General features: G+C 41.4%; 2 protein-coding genes across 7 annotated transcripts in view; one reads left to right on the plus strand and one right to left on the minus strand.

Annotated features, from left to right (window-relative positions):
- Positions 1-750: 750 nt before the first annotated feature.
- Positions 751-5,526, minus strand: RPL24 (ribosomal protein L24). The gene is made up of 6 exons (XM_004439964.3): positions 5,451-5,526; positions 5,252-5,327; positions 4,562-4,672; positions 2,029-2,165; positions 1,542-1,605; positions 751-870 (listed from the first exon to the last, which is right to left on the minus strand). Exons 1-6 carry the CDS (start codon positions 5,453-5,455, stop codon positions 790-792), a joined length of 474 nt encoding a protein of 157 aa, XP_004440021.1. The 5' UTR covers positions 5,456-5,526; the 3' UTR covers positions 751-789.
- A 76-nt stretch (positions 5,527-5,602) lies between these two features.
- Positions 5,603-15,654, plus strand: part of CEP97 (centrosomal protein 97) — a 39,029-nt gene continuing 28,977 nt past the window's right edge. For 3 of the 6 annotated variants that reach the window (XM_087439519.1, XM_087439523.1, XM_087439520.1), the window contains exon 1: positions 15,071-15,458. In XM_087439519.1, the coding sequence (XP_087295645.1) occupies positions 15,086-15,458 (373 nt within the window). In that variant the 5' untranslated portion in view covers positions 15,071-15,085. Of the gene's footprint in view, positions 5,781-14,793; positions 14,969-15,070; positions 15,459-15,654 lie in introns of those variants that run through there. The other 3 variants (XM_087439521.1, XM_004439966.3, XM_087439522.1) reach the window with 3 other exon arrangements.

Genomic DNA, 15,654 nt, shown 5'->3' on the forward strand with positions numbered 1-15,654 from the left:
TATGGCTCTATCAATCTCCCAGTTCAGCAAACTACTTTGGGAATTTATATAAGTATACTCAAGAAATTGTGCTCTTGGGGCCAGCCTGGTGGCTCAAGCTGTTAAGTGCGCATGCTCCACTGCACTGCTTGTCAAGCCATGCTGTGGCGGCGTCCCATATAAAGTAGAGGAAGATGGGCACGGATGTTAGCTCAGGGCTGATCTTCCTCTCACACACACACAAAAAATTGTTCTCTTCATTGAAGGTTACTTTCAGAAAGCCAAAAGCAGATTAACACAGCTGATAGTTAAGAGCACTTGTAACTCAGCTATCAGCTAATGGTGAGCTAAGATACCAGCGAACAAAAGGCAAACAATATAAATGTATCTGTTTATCATGGAAAAGGGCAATTTAATACAAAAATAATTCATTAAAAAGGTTTGCTTTCTGCAGACAGAAGTGATAGAAAAAAGTGCACCTTTTAGCAATCAACCTAGACTAAATAATCTGTGTAACATCCTAGTACTTACAGCAATGTAACCAAAAAGTTTTACACCTCAGCTGAGCAAAACTAGCATTTCACAATACAGATCTTATTTACATCATTTTGCTTAACATCTCTCCAACTAAGAGGCTTACATTAAGAGGCATTATTCCTGAGAAATGAACTCTTTAAAAAATGCCTAGCTCTTAAATTCTTTATAGTTCAGCTATTACCATGCAGGCCCCACATGCCTCTTTTGAGAGTAAAAAAATCCACCACAATCTAGTTATAGTTAGATTTTTATTTAAAAATCTGATCTGCCAACTTAGCGTTTTCCACCAACTCGGGGAGCAGAAACTTTTACCGGCTTCACAATCTTTTGCTTAGGTGCTGCCTTTGTGGGAGCCTGTAAAAAGATAACGTTATGTGGCATTATTCCATGCAACTTTTTTTTAATCACCCCTCTCTTATGTCCAGATTCTGTATGTATCCTAGATTGCTTTCCTGATTATTTAACTACATTCCTATTACTCTTAAGAACCCCCTAAAAATTACAAGTCCACCTTTCTATAAAATATAAATGCAAGACAAAGATATTGTCACAGATTGGAGGAGTTAAGGAGACACAACTAAATGCAACGTAGGATCCTGAATTGTATCCTAAGAACAGAAAAAGGACATCGATTTTATTAGTCGTATAGGACCAATGTTAATTTTCTGGTTTTGAAAATTTTACTATGGTTATCTCAATTGATAACATTGAGAAAAGCTGGGTAAACTCTGCACTGTTATTGAAAAGCTTTCTGTAAATCTAAAATTATCTCAAAATAAACTTTAAAAAACAAAAGCCACTTTTACTTTCCCCTTTCCCAATTTCTAACACTAACAGCCTCATTTGACTCTGGTAGAGGGAGCTCTCTGGAGATCTGAATCACTTACCCAGAAACCAGTTATGAACATTATTTCCATTTGCACTAAATTCTTTAAAAACTTGAAACTTTCATTTACTATAATTGGGATTAAAAATAAATTTTCCTTTTGTTTTAAATAAGAAATCCAAGACAAGCCCACAATTACCTTAGCAGCAGCCATTGCTGTCTTTTTAGATGCTTGTTTAGCCTTTTTTGCTTCCTTGGCAGCCCTGGGGGGTTAAAAATAACTTAAGACAAAGCACTTTACGCCTTAAGGGTACAGCCTATTAAAAAAGAGCTAGAGTGTTTTGGGAAAGTAAAATTATCATATTCCTTCCCCATCTCCAATAATTTATAGGATAAAGCCAAAGGGTTTGTCAATAAATGGCATTGACCCCTAAGTCAGCTTAACATACATTAAAAATTGTATAATAGCTTTAACTGCATATAGAATTTCAACAAACCATTTAGTTTAGACTGTATTATAAACTTCTGTATTATTAAACCTAAATATTTATGACTGACAATCCCTATATAGATCTAAGTACCAAAACCACAAAATAACGTCAGATTGGATTTCTGTGTCTATAAACCCAAACATAATCTAAAATCCACCCCAAGAGCTGAAATGCTCATAATGAAGGCTTCCTCACCTGATAGCTTGTTCTCGTTGAGCCTTCCTAACTTCAGGTTTCTGATTCCTCTTGGCCATTATATCAGCAAGAGATGCACCAGTGATGGCCCTCTGGAATTTGACTGCACGGCGGGTTCTTTTCTTTTGAATTTCTTCCTACAAAACAAAAAGATGGGAAGCACACTTATGAACACTGCTTCATGAATTTGGGGGAGGAATTAAGTCTTTAAGGCAGGGGAAATGAGTCTTTTAAGATCCACATTTGTCTTACTGTTAGGCTGCTATAACAAAATACCAGGCTGAACAGCTTGTAAACAGAAATTTATTTCTCAGTTCTAGAGGCTGGAAGTCAGGATACCAGCATGGTCAGGTGAGGACCCTCTTCCCATCGTAGCTGTATCATCACATGTCCAAAGTTTGCAAGAGAGCTCTCTCTGTGGCTTCTTTTTATCAGGGCATTAACCCCATTCCTGAGGGCTCGTTCCTCTGACTTCATCACCTCCCAAAAGTCCCACACCTCCCAATACCATCACCTTGGGGGTTAGGTTTTAACATATTAATTTGGGGGGGGGGGGCACATTCAGACCATAATAATATTCAACCAGAAATAATTCATGCAATTATTTGAAATGAAATAACTATATAAAGATATATCCATATGTAAAATACCACAATATGCAGATAAGTTTTCCAATTATGGACTGGTTAAATCATCTATTACAAATTCTGGCCATTTTTTACTATTTTAAAAACACAAAAAGTTTAAGGAAGTTAACTGGACAGTACTTGAAAAGAGATTTTAATAAGACTGTTTATGTTAAAGAATTTACTTTTGGAAAAAAATTATCAAACCTCAACTCACATAATTTGTTTTTATTCAAAGTACTGTCACTGGGAGAATTAGTCAAGTTAGAAAATGATTTATGACAGGAAAGCCACCAAGTGTTAGAGAATGTCCGGGAATCAAGACAGAGAACAATTCAAACATTTGCTGCAGATTCTATATTGGAAATCTATACCACAGTGCTTAACAATAAACAAGATCCTGCAGTGCCCCTCTAAGTCCAAGAAAAATTAAAATATACTTGAAGAACTGTTTATTAAGGCAGGGATATGCCAAATATCTTAAAAATTTTTTAATATATGGATAAAACAGGACATTTGTGATTAAAATGCTTGTTTTAAATTTTTTACCAAGATGAAATCTTATTGTAGGAAATGCCAATATTTACCTGTTAGTTTTTCTTATCTTAAATCCATTTTTAAAGTATTTTTCTTACTGTGGTAAAATATACATAAGTTGACCATTTTAAAGCATTTTTAAATGTATAACTCAGTGGCATTAAGTACATTCACAATGTTGTGCAACCACCACCATTATCCACCTCCAGAACTTTTTCATCATCCCAAACTCTCTGCACCTATTAAATATTAGCTTCCCATTCCTCCCTCCCCCCAGCCCCTAGTAACCTCTACTTTGTCTTTAGGAACTTGCCTACTCTAGGTACTTCACAAAAATGAAATCACACAATATGTCCTTTTCTATCTGGCTTATTTCACTTAGCATAATGTCTTCAGAGTTCATCCATGCTGGCTGGCTGTCAGCTTTCTAAGGCTGGATAATGTTCCACTGTATGTATATACCGCATTTTGTTAGCCATCCACTGATGGGACGTTTGGGTTGTTCTCACCTCTTGGCTACTGTGAATAATAGTGCTATGAACATCAGTGTACAAGTTATCTGTGAGTCCCTGCTTATAATTCTCTTGGATGTATACCAAGAAGTGGAATTGCTGGATCATATGATGATAATTCTGTTTAACTTTTTGAGATGCCAAGCCATTTTCCTCTGTGCCTGCACCATCTTACATGCAGCAATGCACAAGGGTTCTAATTTCTCCATATCTTCACCAATACTTGTCATTTCCCCCACTTAATGGCCATCCTAATGGGTGTGTCAAGTCCACTTTTTAATTAAATTAGAAATAAATTTCTCCTTTTTCTGAACTCTAACAATACCTAGTAATGTCTTTCGCCCAGGAGGTGCTCACTAAACATTCCAAGTTTCCTGAATACTTGAGTGTCATGGCACTCAAACCTTTCTTCAAAAATCTCCTTCACCAAGCTAAAAGGGCACTTCAAAAAACACATCCAGTCTTCTTGAGAACGAAGTGGTATGCTGGAAGACTCCACTGATATCTGTTAGGACTAATCCTATAAACATTATGATCAAAACCATAAATAACTACTTAGTTTCCACCCCCTGTAACACCTTGAACACTTCCATGGTGCTCTATAACCCAACGGTGCTTAATGTAATGTCTGACTCCAGCAAGGGGATGCTTCCAAATCTCAACTCTCTTTACTGTGGCCCTAAGATGCATAAGGAAACCCTGGATCAATCATTTTCACTTCGTGTTCGATGCTCTACGGCCTAAGAGCACCTTCACGTACTGTCTCATTTAATCACAATTTTACAGAGCAGCAACCGATGCTCAGAAGTTAAACCACTTAAGGGATAGCCCCTCAACAGCAAAGTGCACTTCACTTACCGACTGCCCCTTTTTGTGCTTCCTTCTGTAGAGGACAGTCCAGTTTATCTGCCGAGGATTCCTCTTGGAAAGGAATGCCGACTCGCATTTTGCATTAAGAAACTGGAACACCTGTCGTGACAAGTTCAAAGTAGTTACTCAACTATACAAAGCACGAGAGGCTGAACTTGAAATCCTTAGCGAATTAGTATTCTAGCGCTATCGTCTCTTTTTACGAAATTGAGGCCACCGAGACCGAAGGGTTTGTGTCACCAAGTGGCAGGTGACTGAGCGGCACCACGAAGGTCTCCGCGTTTGGTCCCGTCGTCTCTCGTGAGCAGGCAGGCTGACCTCAGCCCGTACCGCGGGCGGGGGGGCGCGGCGGCAAATCCTGGGAGGCGTCTAGCTTCCGTCCCTCCCGGGATTCCAGCAGGACCTGGGCCCGTTAAGTGGCCAGACACCTCGGTGGCCCACCTCCCTTATCCCGGGCCACTGAAGTTACACTCCGCAATGCGGCCTTGACTCACACCAGGTCAAGGCTCAAGAATGGTTCACTTAAAGGCTTCCGGTCCTCACGACCACTGCACGCAGGGGCACCGAAGCCAGGCTTCCAGGGACAAGAACGACGAGAGAAATGGACCCGCCTAGACGAAGTGGCCCGCTCTCCCCCCTCAGCAGTACGCGCGGCGTGGAGCCGACGCGGCCTCTCACCTTCCCGTCCGTCCTGGCGTAGCGCCGCCCGTGTCCGGGGTAGATCTTGTAGCCGCTGAAGCTGCACAGCTCGACCCTGGAACGAAAAGCGAAAGCCCATTAGGGAGGGTGGCCACGGCAAGGAGAGGCCATGCCCGGGACGCCGGAGAGGCGCGCTGCCCGAAGATGGAGGCGGATAGGATGCAGGACTCCCCCTTACTTCATCGCTGCAGCCGCCGGGAAGAAGGAAAAATGGCGAAGAGAAGGAGAGGATCATGGGAAGGGACCTTATAACGTCGTGGGGGCAATCTCCTCCCCCAATGCCCTTCGCTGGCCCCGGCGCTCGACGATGACGTCACTCTCGCCGGCGACGCGCGAGGTCTTCGCCGCGGCGGCCTTTCTCGGGAGGAGTTTGCCGAAGACGGTGGAGGCTCCGGGGTGACGGTCACACAGGCCGCGCCGGCCGGTGTCTGAGGCGTTCTCTCTCCTGCGGCCAGACGTCCTAGAGCCGTGGTCCCGCTGCAGGGATCGTGAACTCGCCCTCCTCTAGGTTAGTGACCCACAGACCGGTACCCCGCGGGTGGAACTTAAAGTCACATTTTGCCTTCTGTGTTGGCCCATTTTCTCAACCAGCAAAATTAAATTTTAATAGTTTTACGATTTGCAAAAAAAGGCAATGAGACCTGAATTGTCTCCCAGGCCGTGCGAATCGAATTGTGCATGGTGGCGCTTTGCAGTGATGGTAATTAACATTCATTGGGCGCTCTCTCTACTGGGAGTTACGCTACAGCATTTACTACATTTGTTCGTTCCGTTTACGGAATCTCTACTAAGTAAGCCCCGAGGCACGACTGCCGGCCGGGGAAGAGGCGGGCTGCCTCCTGTCGGAGCCCAGGGGCCAGTGGCTGCGCGAAGCGCAGAGCTCCCCCCGGAGGCCTGGAAAATATTTGACGCTTTGTGCACTGAGACAAAATTGAGTGTATTATATAGGTATTTATATAACAAAGAAAACAAATTTCCACAACATTTTCATTGATGAAATTTAAATATAATAATATTGAGTACAAGTTTTTGTAAGCAGGTCTACTAAAGAGAAGAATGAAATTCTTTTTTGGAGTGGTGGAGGATAACATTTCTCTTCATTAGGGTTCAAAGTTATTCCCTATCATCAAAATCCATTGCAAATGTTCATCTGTTAATCTTGATTTGTAATGAGATTTTACAAATTTAATCTCTGAAAAATGTCTTTTCACCCAGATAAATACTGCCCAATACTGATAACAATCCAAGGGCATATGGTTTAAATTGAGCATATTAAACTCTTGGAATGCAATTATAGGATTATAATAGATTATTCTCTTGGTATCATCCTTTTACCATGTCATATTAATAATTTCCAATTGAAAGTTAAGTGTAAGCTCCTCAGAGCACAGTTAAATGGGTCTTGAAACATGGAAATTTCTTTTGCATTTGCACTGAGGCCTCTCAAATACTGCTAAAACTGTAGTTTGAGCTCGAAAAATATAACACTGCGAATTTGTGTGAGAATGGAGAGCGTCCTTTTTGTTTTAACTTGTGAATTAACTAATGTTAGTTATTGTCAAAATGACTTTACCACAGAATCAATTTTGCATGTAAGTGCTGTTTTGTCTTGTAATTTTAGGTTGAGGTCATTAAGAAGCAACGTCAAATGATGAAAATTAGAAAATTACCAAAAATGAATTCTAAATCCATCTATTGTTCCATAAAAGTGGTTAAGGGAGATTCTTCTCATTTAGAAAAATTTCAGTCTTGGCCCTGAGCTTAAAAAAAAAAATCACAATAAAATGTTACCACTAGTAAGTTATCAAATGCTGTGAGGTAGGGCAAGTCAGAATATTCATGGACTTATGATGGTTAAGTCCACGAGAGCAAATGAAGTTTATTGTTGACACTACTAGATCAATAACACATGGTTGATTGAAATATTTTCCACAAAGCACCTGTTGATTGATAATACAGTGACGTTATAACCACAGGATTTAAACACTTTACTTTCTCATAGGTGTAAATCTGTGGAATCAAGCCTTTTTCTACTTACATCATGAGTTGTAACAAAGCATAGCAGATTCCACTCTAGGGCTATTGAATTCGTGTTTTCTCAACTTCTCTAAAAATATTTCCTCTTTTCATGTTTCATGCTGCCTATTCATAGAGGCTAATTCTTCAGTCACTTCCAGCATTGACTCCTGGAATAAAAAGGAGCAAATGAGCAGTATCAGTAATACCTGTCAACTCATTAAGAGCCAAGGAAAACCATTCAAAATAATTTGCCTTCACTAAGTAATTTATATTGACCTTTGATGTTGTTCCCAGTGTCCTCAACACTTTAAGCAGCTGTTCTCACCTAAAGGCTGTGGTCTTAAACAAGACCGTTTCTTTTTTCTGGGTCCGTTTCTTGAGCTGCTGCAATCAGACATTTGGTTAGCACACCATGAGTGATCACCTTTCCTCGATTGGCTGACAAATGAGCCCTTGAAAACTTACTTTGGTTGCAGCTTCATTTTCTTTTGTGTGTGTGAAGAAATTCTGCTATGACGAGATACTCTATTTAATTTTTTAACTTTTCTGGCTGTTGTTTTCTGTGATTTGGGAATATTGTGACGACTGCTTAGTTTGTTAACGTTGACACCTATTGTATTCCTTTAACACAGGTATAGTTTCATTGCATAATAAACACAATGCTTTGCCATCTAGTTTGATGATAAAATAATCCACACTTCACTATACCTTAAAGATGGGACATTTTAAGACCACTTTTTTCTTTTGACATGATAGGTATATGCTGGTAATAAAAATAATAAAATGTCACAGTATGGCGGTACACCTGGCACTCCAAATGCTGTCAAGTTGCAGATATGTCACTATGATTTGTAGTGTGTAGCAGCAGTGTGAAGTGATGAGTGTCACATGGTCTTGGTTGTACTCTGTTGTAGGAACACCTGTGGACAATAGGTAAACAAGTATGGCTATATTCCAATAAAATTTTATTGATGGACACTGAAATTTGAATTTCATATAATTTCATGTATCATGAAATGTTATTATTCTTTTGACTTTTTCCAGCTGTTTAAAACCTAAAAACCATGATTAGCTGTAGGTTGCACAAAAGCAGGTGGCAGGCTGGATTTGGCCCACGGGCCGTAGTTTGCCAACCCCTGCTGGAGAATATCTACATAAAGTAGCCTCTTCTTTCTCTCAGATACTAGCTGATGTCTAGAAGAAAAATAAAATAAAAATTTTGGTATCTCATCTTAGGATGGCTAACTCTTCTATATTCATTATTTTGGCCCTGACATTGCACGCTTTTTAGGATTGACGCTTTTAAGACTGTTCTGTGTCCACGTAACTGAAATCTTGTTGCTTTGGAGAAACTGAGAGAGTTTCCTAGTTGTTCACCATAACGTCTGGACAGAAGCCCAGCTAGAATCCCCTTATAATAAGGCAGGATAGTTAGCCCCTCCATTCATATATTTCTGTAGAATTTTATTGTTGAAATTTTGTAATTTTAGTTCTAAACGTCTACTTAATTTACAGACCAGTTTGATAATCTGAAAGAGCTGCAGCCTATCTTCTAGACAAGTGTACAGACAGAACACACGAAATTATCAGTGTAGAACCTTTTGCACTGCTTGGTTTTTATTATCATATGTGTAACACCTATTAAAATAATAAAAGCATAATTCTTTCTGACTTCAGAACAAGCGACTTTTCATTTTTATTGTGTTTTCTGATTGTAAGAGCAATATATGATTTTTAAAAACATGCAAGATAATGATATGACAAATTTATGGTGAGAGTTTTGATAATCCTACCCCTTAGAGCTCCATTGTCTGATATAGTAGCTGCTGGCCCCATGTGGCCACTAGCACTGGTGAGCTAGTCCTCATTGAGACATGCTGCAAGTGTAACATACACACTGGATTCAAAAACTTCATTAAAAATAAGAAAATAAAATGTCTCATTACTACTTTTCATATTGTTTATATGTTGAAATGCTATTATTTTAAATATATTGGGTCAAATAAAATTATTAACAATTTAATCTGTTTCTTTTTTCTTTTTAAAATACAGCTACTAGAAAACTCAAAATTCTATATGAGGCTCACATATTTCTATTGGACAGTGCTACCTTAGCAATAATAAAAAAATCACTGCCGGGGCCAGCCTGGAGGCATAGCCGTTAAGTTCGTGTGCTCCACTTTGGCGGCCTGGGGTTCGTGGGTTTGGATCCCGGGCAGGGACCAACACCCTGCTTGTCAAGCCATGCTGTGGCGGCGTCCCATATCAAGTAGAGGATGATGGGCGCAGATGTTAGCCCAGGGCCAGTCATCCTCAGCAAAAAGAGGAGGATTGGCAACGAATGTTAGCTCAGAGCTAATCTTCCTTACCACACACACAAAAAAAATCACTACCTTTTATTGAGTGTTTACCATATGCTAGGCACTGTTTTGGGTTCCTAACATGAGGTAATGGATCAAATTATCGCAGTGGTGATGTGGATTGGGAATATTATTGCCAGTTTTCAGATGGCATCGCACAGAGTTTAAATTACAGGTCCAAGATCACACAGCTAGTAAGTGACAACACTGGCATTCATCCCTGGTCTGGCTTTGAAGCCCAGACGCTCCTTCAGCATGTTTAATGACCTCAGTGTCTGAGGTCTCCATGGTTCAGAGTTGGTTGAAATTTTCCATACTTTTCTCCATATATAATTGTTTTTAAAAACGGGGATCACAGTATACCTAGTTGATTGCAACATGGTTAAAAAGACAACAACTGATACCTCAGACATCTTTCCATTAACCAGGTGTGCTAGTTAGTGACTGGCACAGCAACATCACCACTCCCATTCTGACTAAAACATAACTGTTCACGAATATTCCTCATCTTGTGGTTTCTTCCCATTCTCATGCACTTCAGGCTTCTAGTTTCTCTCGGGCCTTTTTGTTAGCCATAGACACTGTAGTCATCATTTTTTGTCTGTTGTCGTTATGGCAGAACTGATGTTTATTTCATATATTTTAAAATGTAATATTTTGAATAGGCAATGCATTCATATGATTTTAAAAAATTACATAAATGTAGTCAGTGAAAAGTTTCTCCCCAATCCTGTCCCTCATTGATTTACTTCCCTTTTCTGCTATGGACTGAATGTTTTAAGTCCCCCCCAAATTTGTATGTTGAAGCCACCATCCCCAGTGTGATAGTGTTCAGAGGTCAGGCCTTTGGGAGGTAATTAGGTCATGAGGGTGGAGCCCTCATGAATGATATTCGTGTCCTTGTAAAGGAGACACGAGAGAGATGACCTCTCACTTGGCTGCATGCGGATACAGCAAGAAGGGGGCTGTCTACAAGCCAGAAAAAGGGCCCTCACCAGACATGGAATCTGCCAGTATCCTGATTTTGGCCTTCTCGGCCTCCTGAACTATGAGAATAAATGTTTATTGTTTAAGCCACCCAATCTATGGTATTTTGTTAGAGCAGCCTGAACAAAGACATCCTCTCCTCAGGTGACCACAGTTAATAGTGTCTGTGGATCCTTCCAGAATTTCTTTCTGAACACAAAAACATGAAAAAAAATTCTTAAGAATATATATATTCTGTGCCGGCCCCGTGGCTTAGCGGTTAAGTGCGCACGCTCTGCTGCTGGTGGCCCGGGTTTGGATCCCGGGCGCGCACTGACGCACTGCTTCTCCGGCCATGCTGAGGCTGCGTCCTACATACAGCAACTAGAAGGATGTGCAGCTATGATATACAACTATCTACTGGGGCTTTGGGGAGTAAAAAGGAGGAGGATTGGCAATAGATGTTAGCTCAGAGCTGGTCTTCCTCAGCAAAAAGAGGAAGATTAGCATGGATGTTAGCTCAGGGCTGATCTTCCTCACAAAAAAAAAAAAAAAAGAATATATATATTCTTAGTTTGCAAAATGACTAAATTCATTAAGTCTATAACCAGAGAAATAAAATGTGCAGTAATAGTATTTCAAATTAAATTATCAGAAAAGTTAATATATGGTTGCACATGAATTCAAAATTCTGTCCTTGGATAAATTACTTACCTTTTGTTGGGTTGCCAGAAATTAGCATATATTATAGTATATATTTTAAATATCTACTAATATGTATTAGTATATATATTACAATATATACATGCAATATTTGGGACATTATATGAAAAATTTATTCATTTTTTTATCTGAAATTCAAATTTAACTAGGTGCCTTCTATTTTATCTGGCAACTATAATCTCTTGGGATCTACTTGCGTGGATTTTGTGAAAATTAGAGCAAAGATATATAGTTATCACAAAGCCTAGCACATAGCCAGAGATAATAATGATGATGATATAATAAGTGATAATGAGGAAAGTTATTGCTCATTTGGGCCTTCTAGATAACCCGTGAATAGATATTTCATAGTGGCAGTCTCTCCTTCCATGTCATAGGTCATAGATAAGGGAGCAAGACCATAAGAATCTACCAATGAATACCAACTGGAGAAGAAAACATTTAGTTTTATGCACCTAACTTTCTTTTTTTTTTTAATTTTATTTATTTTTCCCCCCAAAGCCCCAGTAGATAGTTGTATGTCATAGCTGCACATCCTTCTAGTTGCTGTATGTGGGACGTGGCCTCAGGATGGCCGGAGAAGCAGTGCATCCGTGCACGCCCGGGATCCGAACCCGGGCCGCCAGCAGCGGAGCGCACGCACTTAACCGCTAAGCCACGGGGCTGGCCCTGCACCTAAATTTCACATAAAGATTTTTTATTGTAAAAAAAAAGGTACATTTTCAAAATCTTTACAGTGTCAAAATTCTGTATATTAATAACTTCTTAGTTTTAAAACTCTAACACTTTTCAGTTGTTATTATATTTACTTCTTTCAAATCTAAGTTCTCATCCCAATTAGAAAACCTCTTTGTTTTGTCAGGGTCAATTGCACCACCCACAGATGCTGTTCCACTTCCCCGTCTACCTAGTCTCTTAACTCTGTTATCTAAACTGGAATATAATACCCTCCTGAAACCGCTCTGGTAAAGGTTACCATCCACTATTACAATAGTCTCCTTCCTCCACCATTCTACTTCTCAATTCATCCTTGTTATATGAGCAGTTTAACTTTTCCACAACACCAGTTTCATTTTGTCAATCCCTCACTCAGAAACTCCAAATGAAAAGTAGTGGAATGAATGATGGGAAGTAGGGTGAGGCCAGATTGTGGTGGCCTTGAAAGCTGAAGTTCAAAAGGGAAGGTTTTGAGGAGGTGATTAACACATAAAAGGTGTTGTTTTCCTTAGATCACGCCAGCAGCTGTGGGCAGATAAATTAGAGATGGGAGAGAGAGTCAGATACCTGTTGCAGAGATCAGGTATACTGTGCTGATAGAAAGGAAAGTCTTTTTTGTGAGGCCAGGGCCTGCCAAATAGTGCTGCCTTGTTGAGAGGGTCACAAGTTGGTTAGGAGAATCCTCCAAATTGATGGGAGCTTGCAGAGTTTAACATATATACAAGTTGAGGCCATTTAGAGTATAGCAATTTAATTGAAAAAATATATACGTATATATTTTGCTGAGGAAGATTCGCCCTAAGCTAACATCCGTTGCCAATCTTCCTGTTTTTTCTTTTTTATGTGGGCTGCTGCCACAGTATGGCCACTAACAGAGGTGTAGGTGCCCGGGATCCAAACCCAGGCCACCGAAGCAGATTGCCCTGAACTTAACCACTAGGCCACCCGGGCTAGCCTAGCAATTTGATTTTAGATGTAAAAGCTGTTTCCGAAGCACAAAAGAGTTTCTGTGGTCTGATTTTAAAGGGTTGCTGGTTCACTTGGGCATGTGGGACCATGCCCAGGAATATCTGGCCACTCTCTTTAAGAGCCATGACTATACTTAGTTAACCCCATAAAAGGAATCCTTTGGACCTTTCCTCAGGATCCCAGGTCAGATGAACCAGACAAAACTCTGGTTCTGCTATTGCTGTAAACTTGCAGGAATCCCTGCTTCTTAAGGACCCTCTGGGCTTCCAGGATCCCCCTCCCAAGTGATTACCCTGCTAAACTGGAGAGGACTGTAAACCCTTTCTTCCTCCCTGAGCTAGAGACTCCTCAATCCTCACCAGCTGTTCCAGGAACAAAGGTAGGAGGCAGTGTTCAGGCTTGCTTTGTTCTTACACCTGTATAGTAAGACTGTGCTTTCTAGGTAAGGGTCTCTTGGTTAGAAGAAAAAATTCCTAGTCTTAATTCCCTCTTCAGAACTAGGAAATTTGTTTTCAGACTAAAACAGTGGGAAATAGAGTAAAAAAAAAGAAAAAAGTTAAGGCAGGTGTAGTCAGGAGGAGAACCCAGGAAGGAGGGAATGCTCACAGAATCAAGTGCCTGGAAATCTAGAAGCAAGAGTTATTGGATTTTCCCAAAGAGAAATTATCAGAGATTTTGGACATTGCTGTTTCACAAAGAGGAGAGTTCAGAATAAAGGTTGCAAGTGGAAACGGAGGAGTGGGTAGTAGAATTTGGAAGCTCCTTTTGTACATTCTGTGGTGCTATCAGGTTAGTTTCTTACTTCCTGTGAGCATAGCTTCATTACCACCTTCCCCACCTGCAGCCTGCGCTAATGTCTTTTCATCTTCTACTTCTGAACTGTTTAAAGTCTACATCTTTTAAGCCCTAGCTATGTTTCACTTCCTCCTCCTATAATCTCCTCTGAAGATTATAGTTTCCATTTCTTCCTCCATTCCCTGAAATCTTATTGAGTTCATAGTTATATCAAAAGTGTGAGCCTACTGTCCTCCAATTCAGCAGTGTATTTCTTGATTTGGAGACTATATTGTAAACTTTTGTATACTCCCTGGAAAAATTCCAGGTTCATACTTATTAAATATACTCCCAGGTCTAAAGTTCTGTTAACTATTCAAGAACAACCACTTAAAAATATAAAAGCTTTGGGCCGGCCCTGTGGCTTAGTGGTTAAGTGCGTGCGCTCTGCTGCTGGCGGCCTGGGTTCAGATCCCGGGCGCGCACCGAGGCACCACTTCTCCGGCCATGCTGAGGCCACATCCCACATGCAGCAACTAGAAGGATGTGCAACTATGACATACAGCTATCTGCTGAGGCTTTGGGGGAAAAATAAATAAAATTATATATAAAAAAAAAAATATATATATATATAAAAGCTTCTATCCACCCCCCAGCATGCTTTAACTAAATTTTCAAATAAAATATCCATTTTCACTATCTCAACAAGATCGCCCACGTCATTCCTACAGTAGAGTTGAAAACTTGCAACTTAGAATTGTCAAAGGAAGGGGCAGCCCGCACAGAGACTTCTAATAATAAGCTCTCAGATTCGGTCTGCATTAAGTAGTGACCTTATAATAATGGTAAAAGTGTCAAATTTCACAAACACCTAGAAAATGGAGTGAAATGATCCTCTAACAATGGTTTGTTTGCTCATCTGTCAAACACGGGAGTTGACCAGGGTTCCTAACTCACTGCGGCTCAGATTCTAACCGAGGTTTACGTCATTAGGCATAGGCAGCCGATTGGGCCAGCTGGGCGCGGTGCATCCTGGGAGCTGTAGTTTGCGTTCCCTCCTTCCGACTACAAGCTCCACAGAGCCACTGGAGGACGGTTGCTTGGTATTATTAGCAAGCGGGAACTATGGCGGTGGCGCGCGTCGACGCAGCTTTGCCTCCTGGAGACGGTAAGGCGATCCCCACCCGTGAGTCCCAAGGTTTACTACGTGGAACTGAATTAAATAGTTGCCTGGTGGAGAGGAGAAGCCTGGGTTTAGGGGTGCAGTTCTGGACCAGTTCTTTTGATGCGAAGCTATGGGTGGCGCGGTGGCGCGCTTCCCTCTGGGAGTTGTAGTCCCCCGGCGCTGCCTAGCTCTCCAGCGTCGCGGCGAGGGCCGACCGGGGGACTACAGTCCCCAGGGGCCTTCGCGCGGCTGGGCATCCCGGCTCCCGCGCTCCTGAGGCTGCCTGGGCGGTGGGTTTCGGGCTGCCGTGACCTCTCTTGGATGTTTAGTTTGAGTTCTGGGTGCCCAAGTGAAAATCGCAAGATCTCCCTCTCTCGCTTTACGCGTCCCCCTGTCCCGTCGGTTCCTAGAACTTTCAGGAATCCTCAAACACAGCTCCCTAGACTGACGTTGAACCCGTTCTTGGAAGCGTCTGGTGACCCTGATAAAATCGGTGGGTGACCCGGAGCCCTCAGTTCTCCACCCTTAGTTCTGCAGGCGGGGTCCTGGGGTCGGGTCTGGTCGCGCCCAGCGGAGCGCGGGGTGTGGTGCTTCTGTGGCTGGAGCCGCCGGGCGTGAGCCGCTCTCCTTTGTTGGGGTTACAGCTCCGAGGCTCGGCGCGGCCGTTTGGGTCGAGGGCAGAGCCGAGG

This window comes from Ceratotherium simum, chromosome 15 (genome assembly GCF_057802395.1).
Source record: "Ceratotherium simum simum isolate JZ-2026a chromosome 15, ASM5780239v1, whole genome shotgun sequence".
NCBI classification, from domain to species: domain Eukaryota; kingdom Metazoa; phylum Chordata; class Mammalia; order Perissodactyla; family Rhinocerotidae; genus Ceratotherium; species Ceratotherium simum.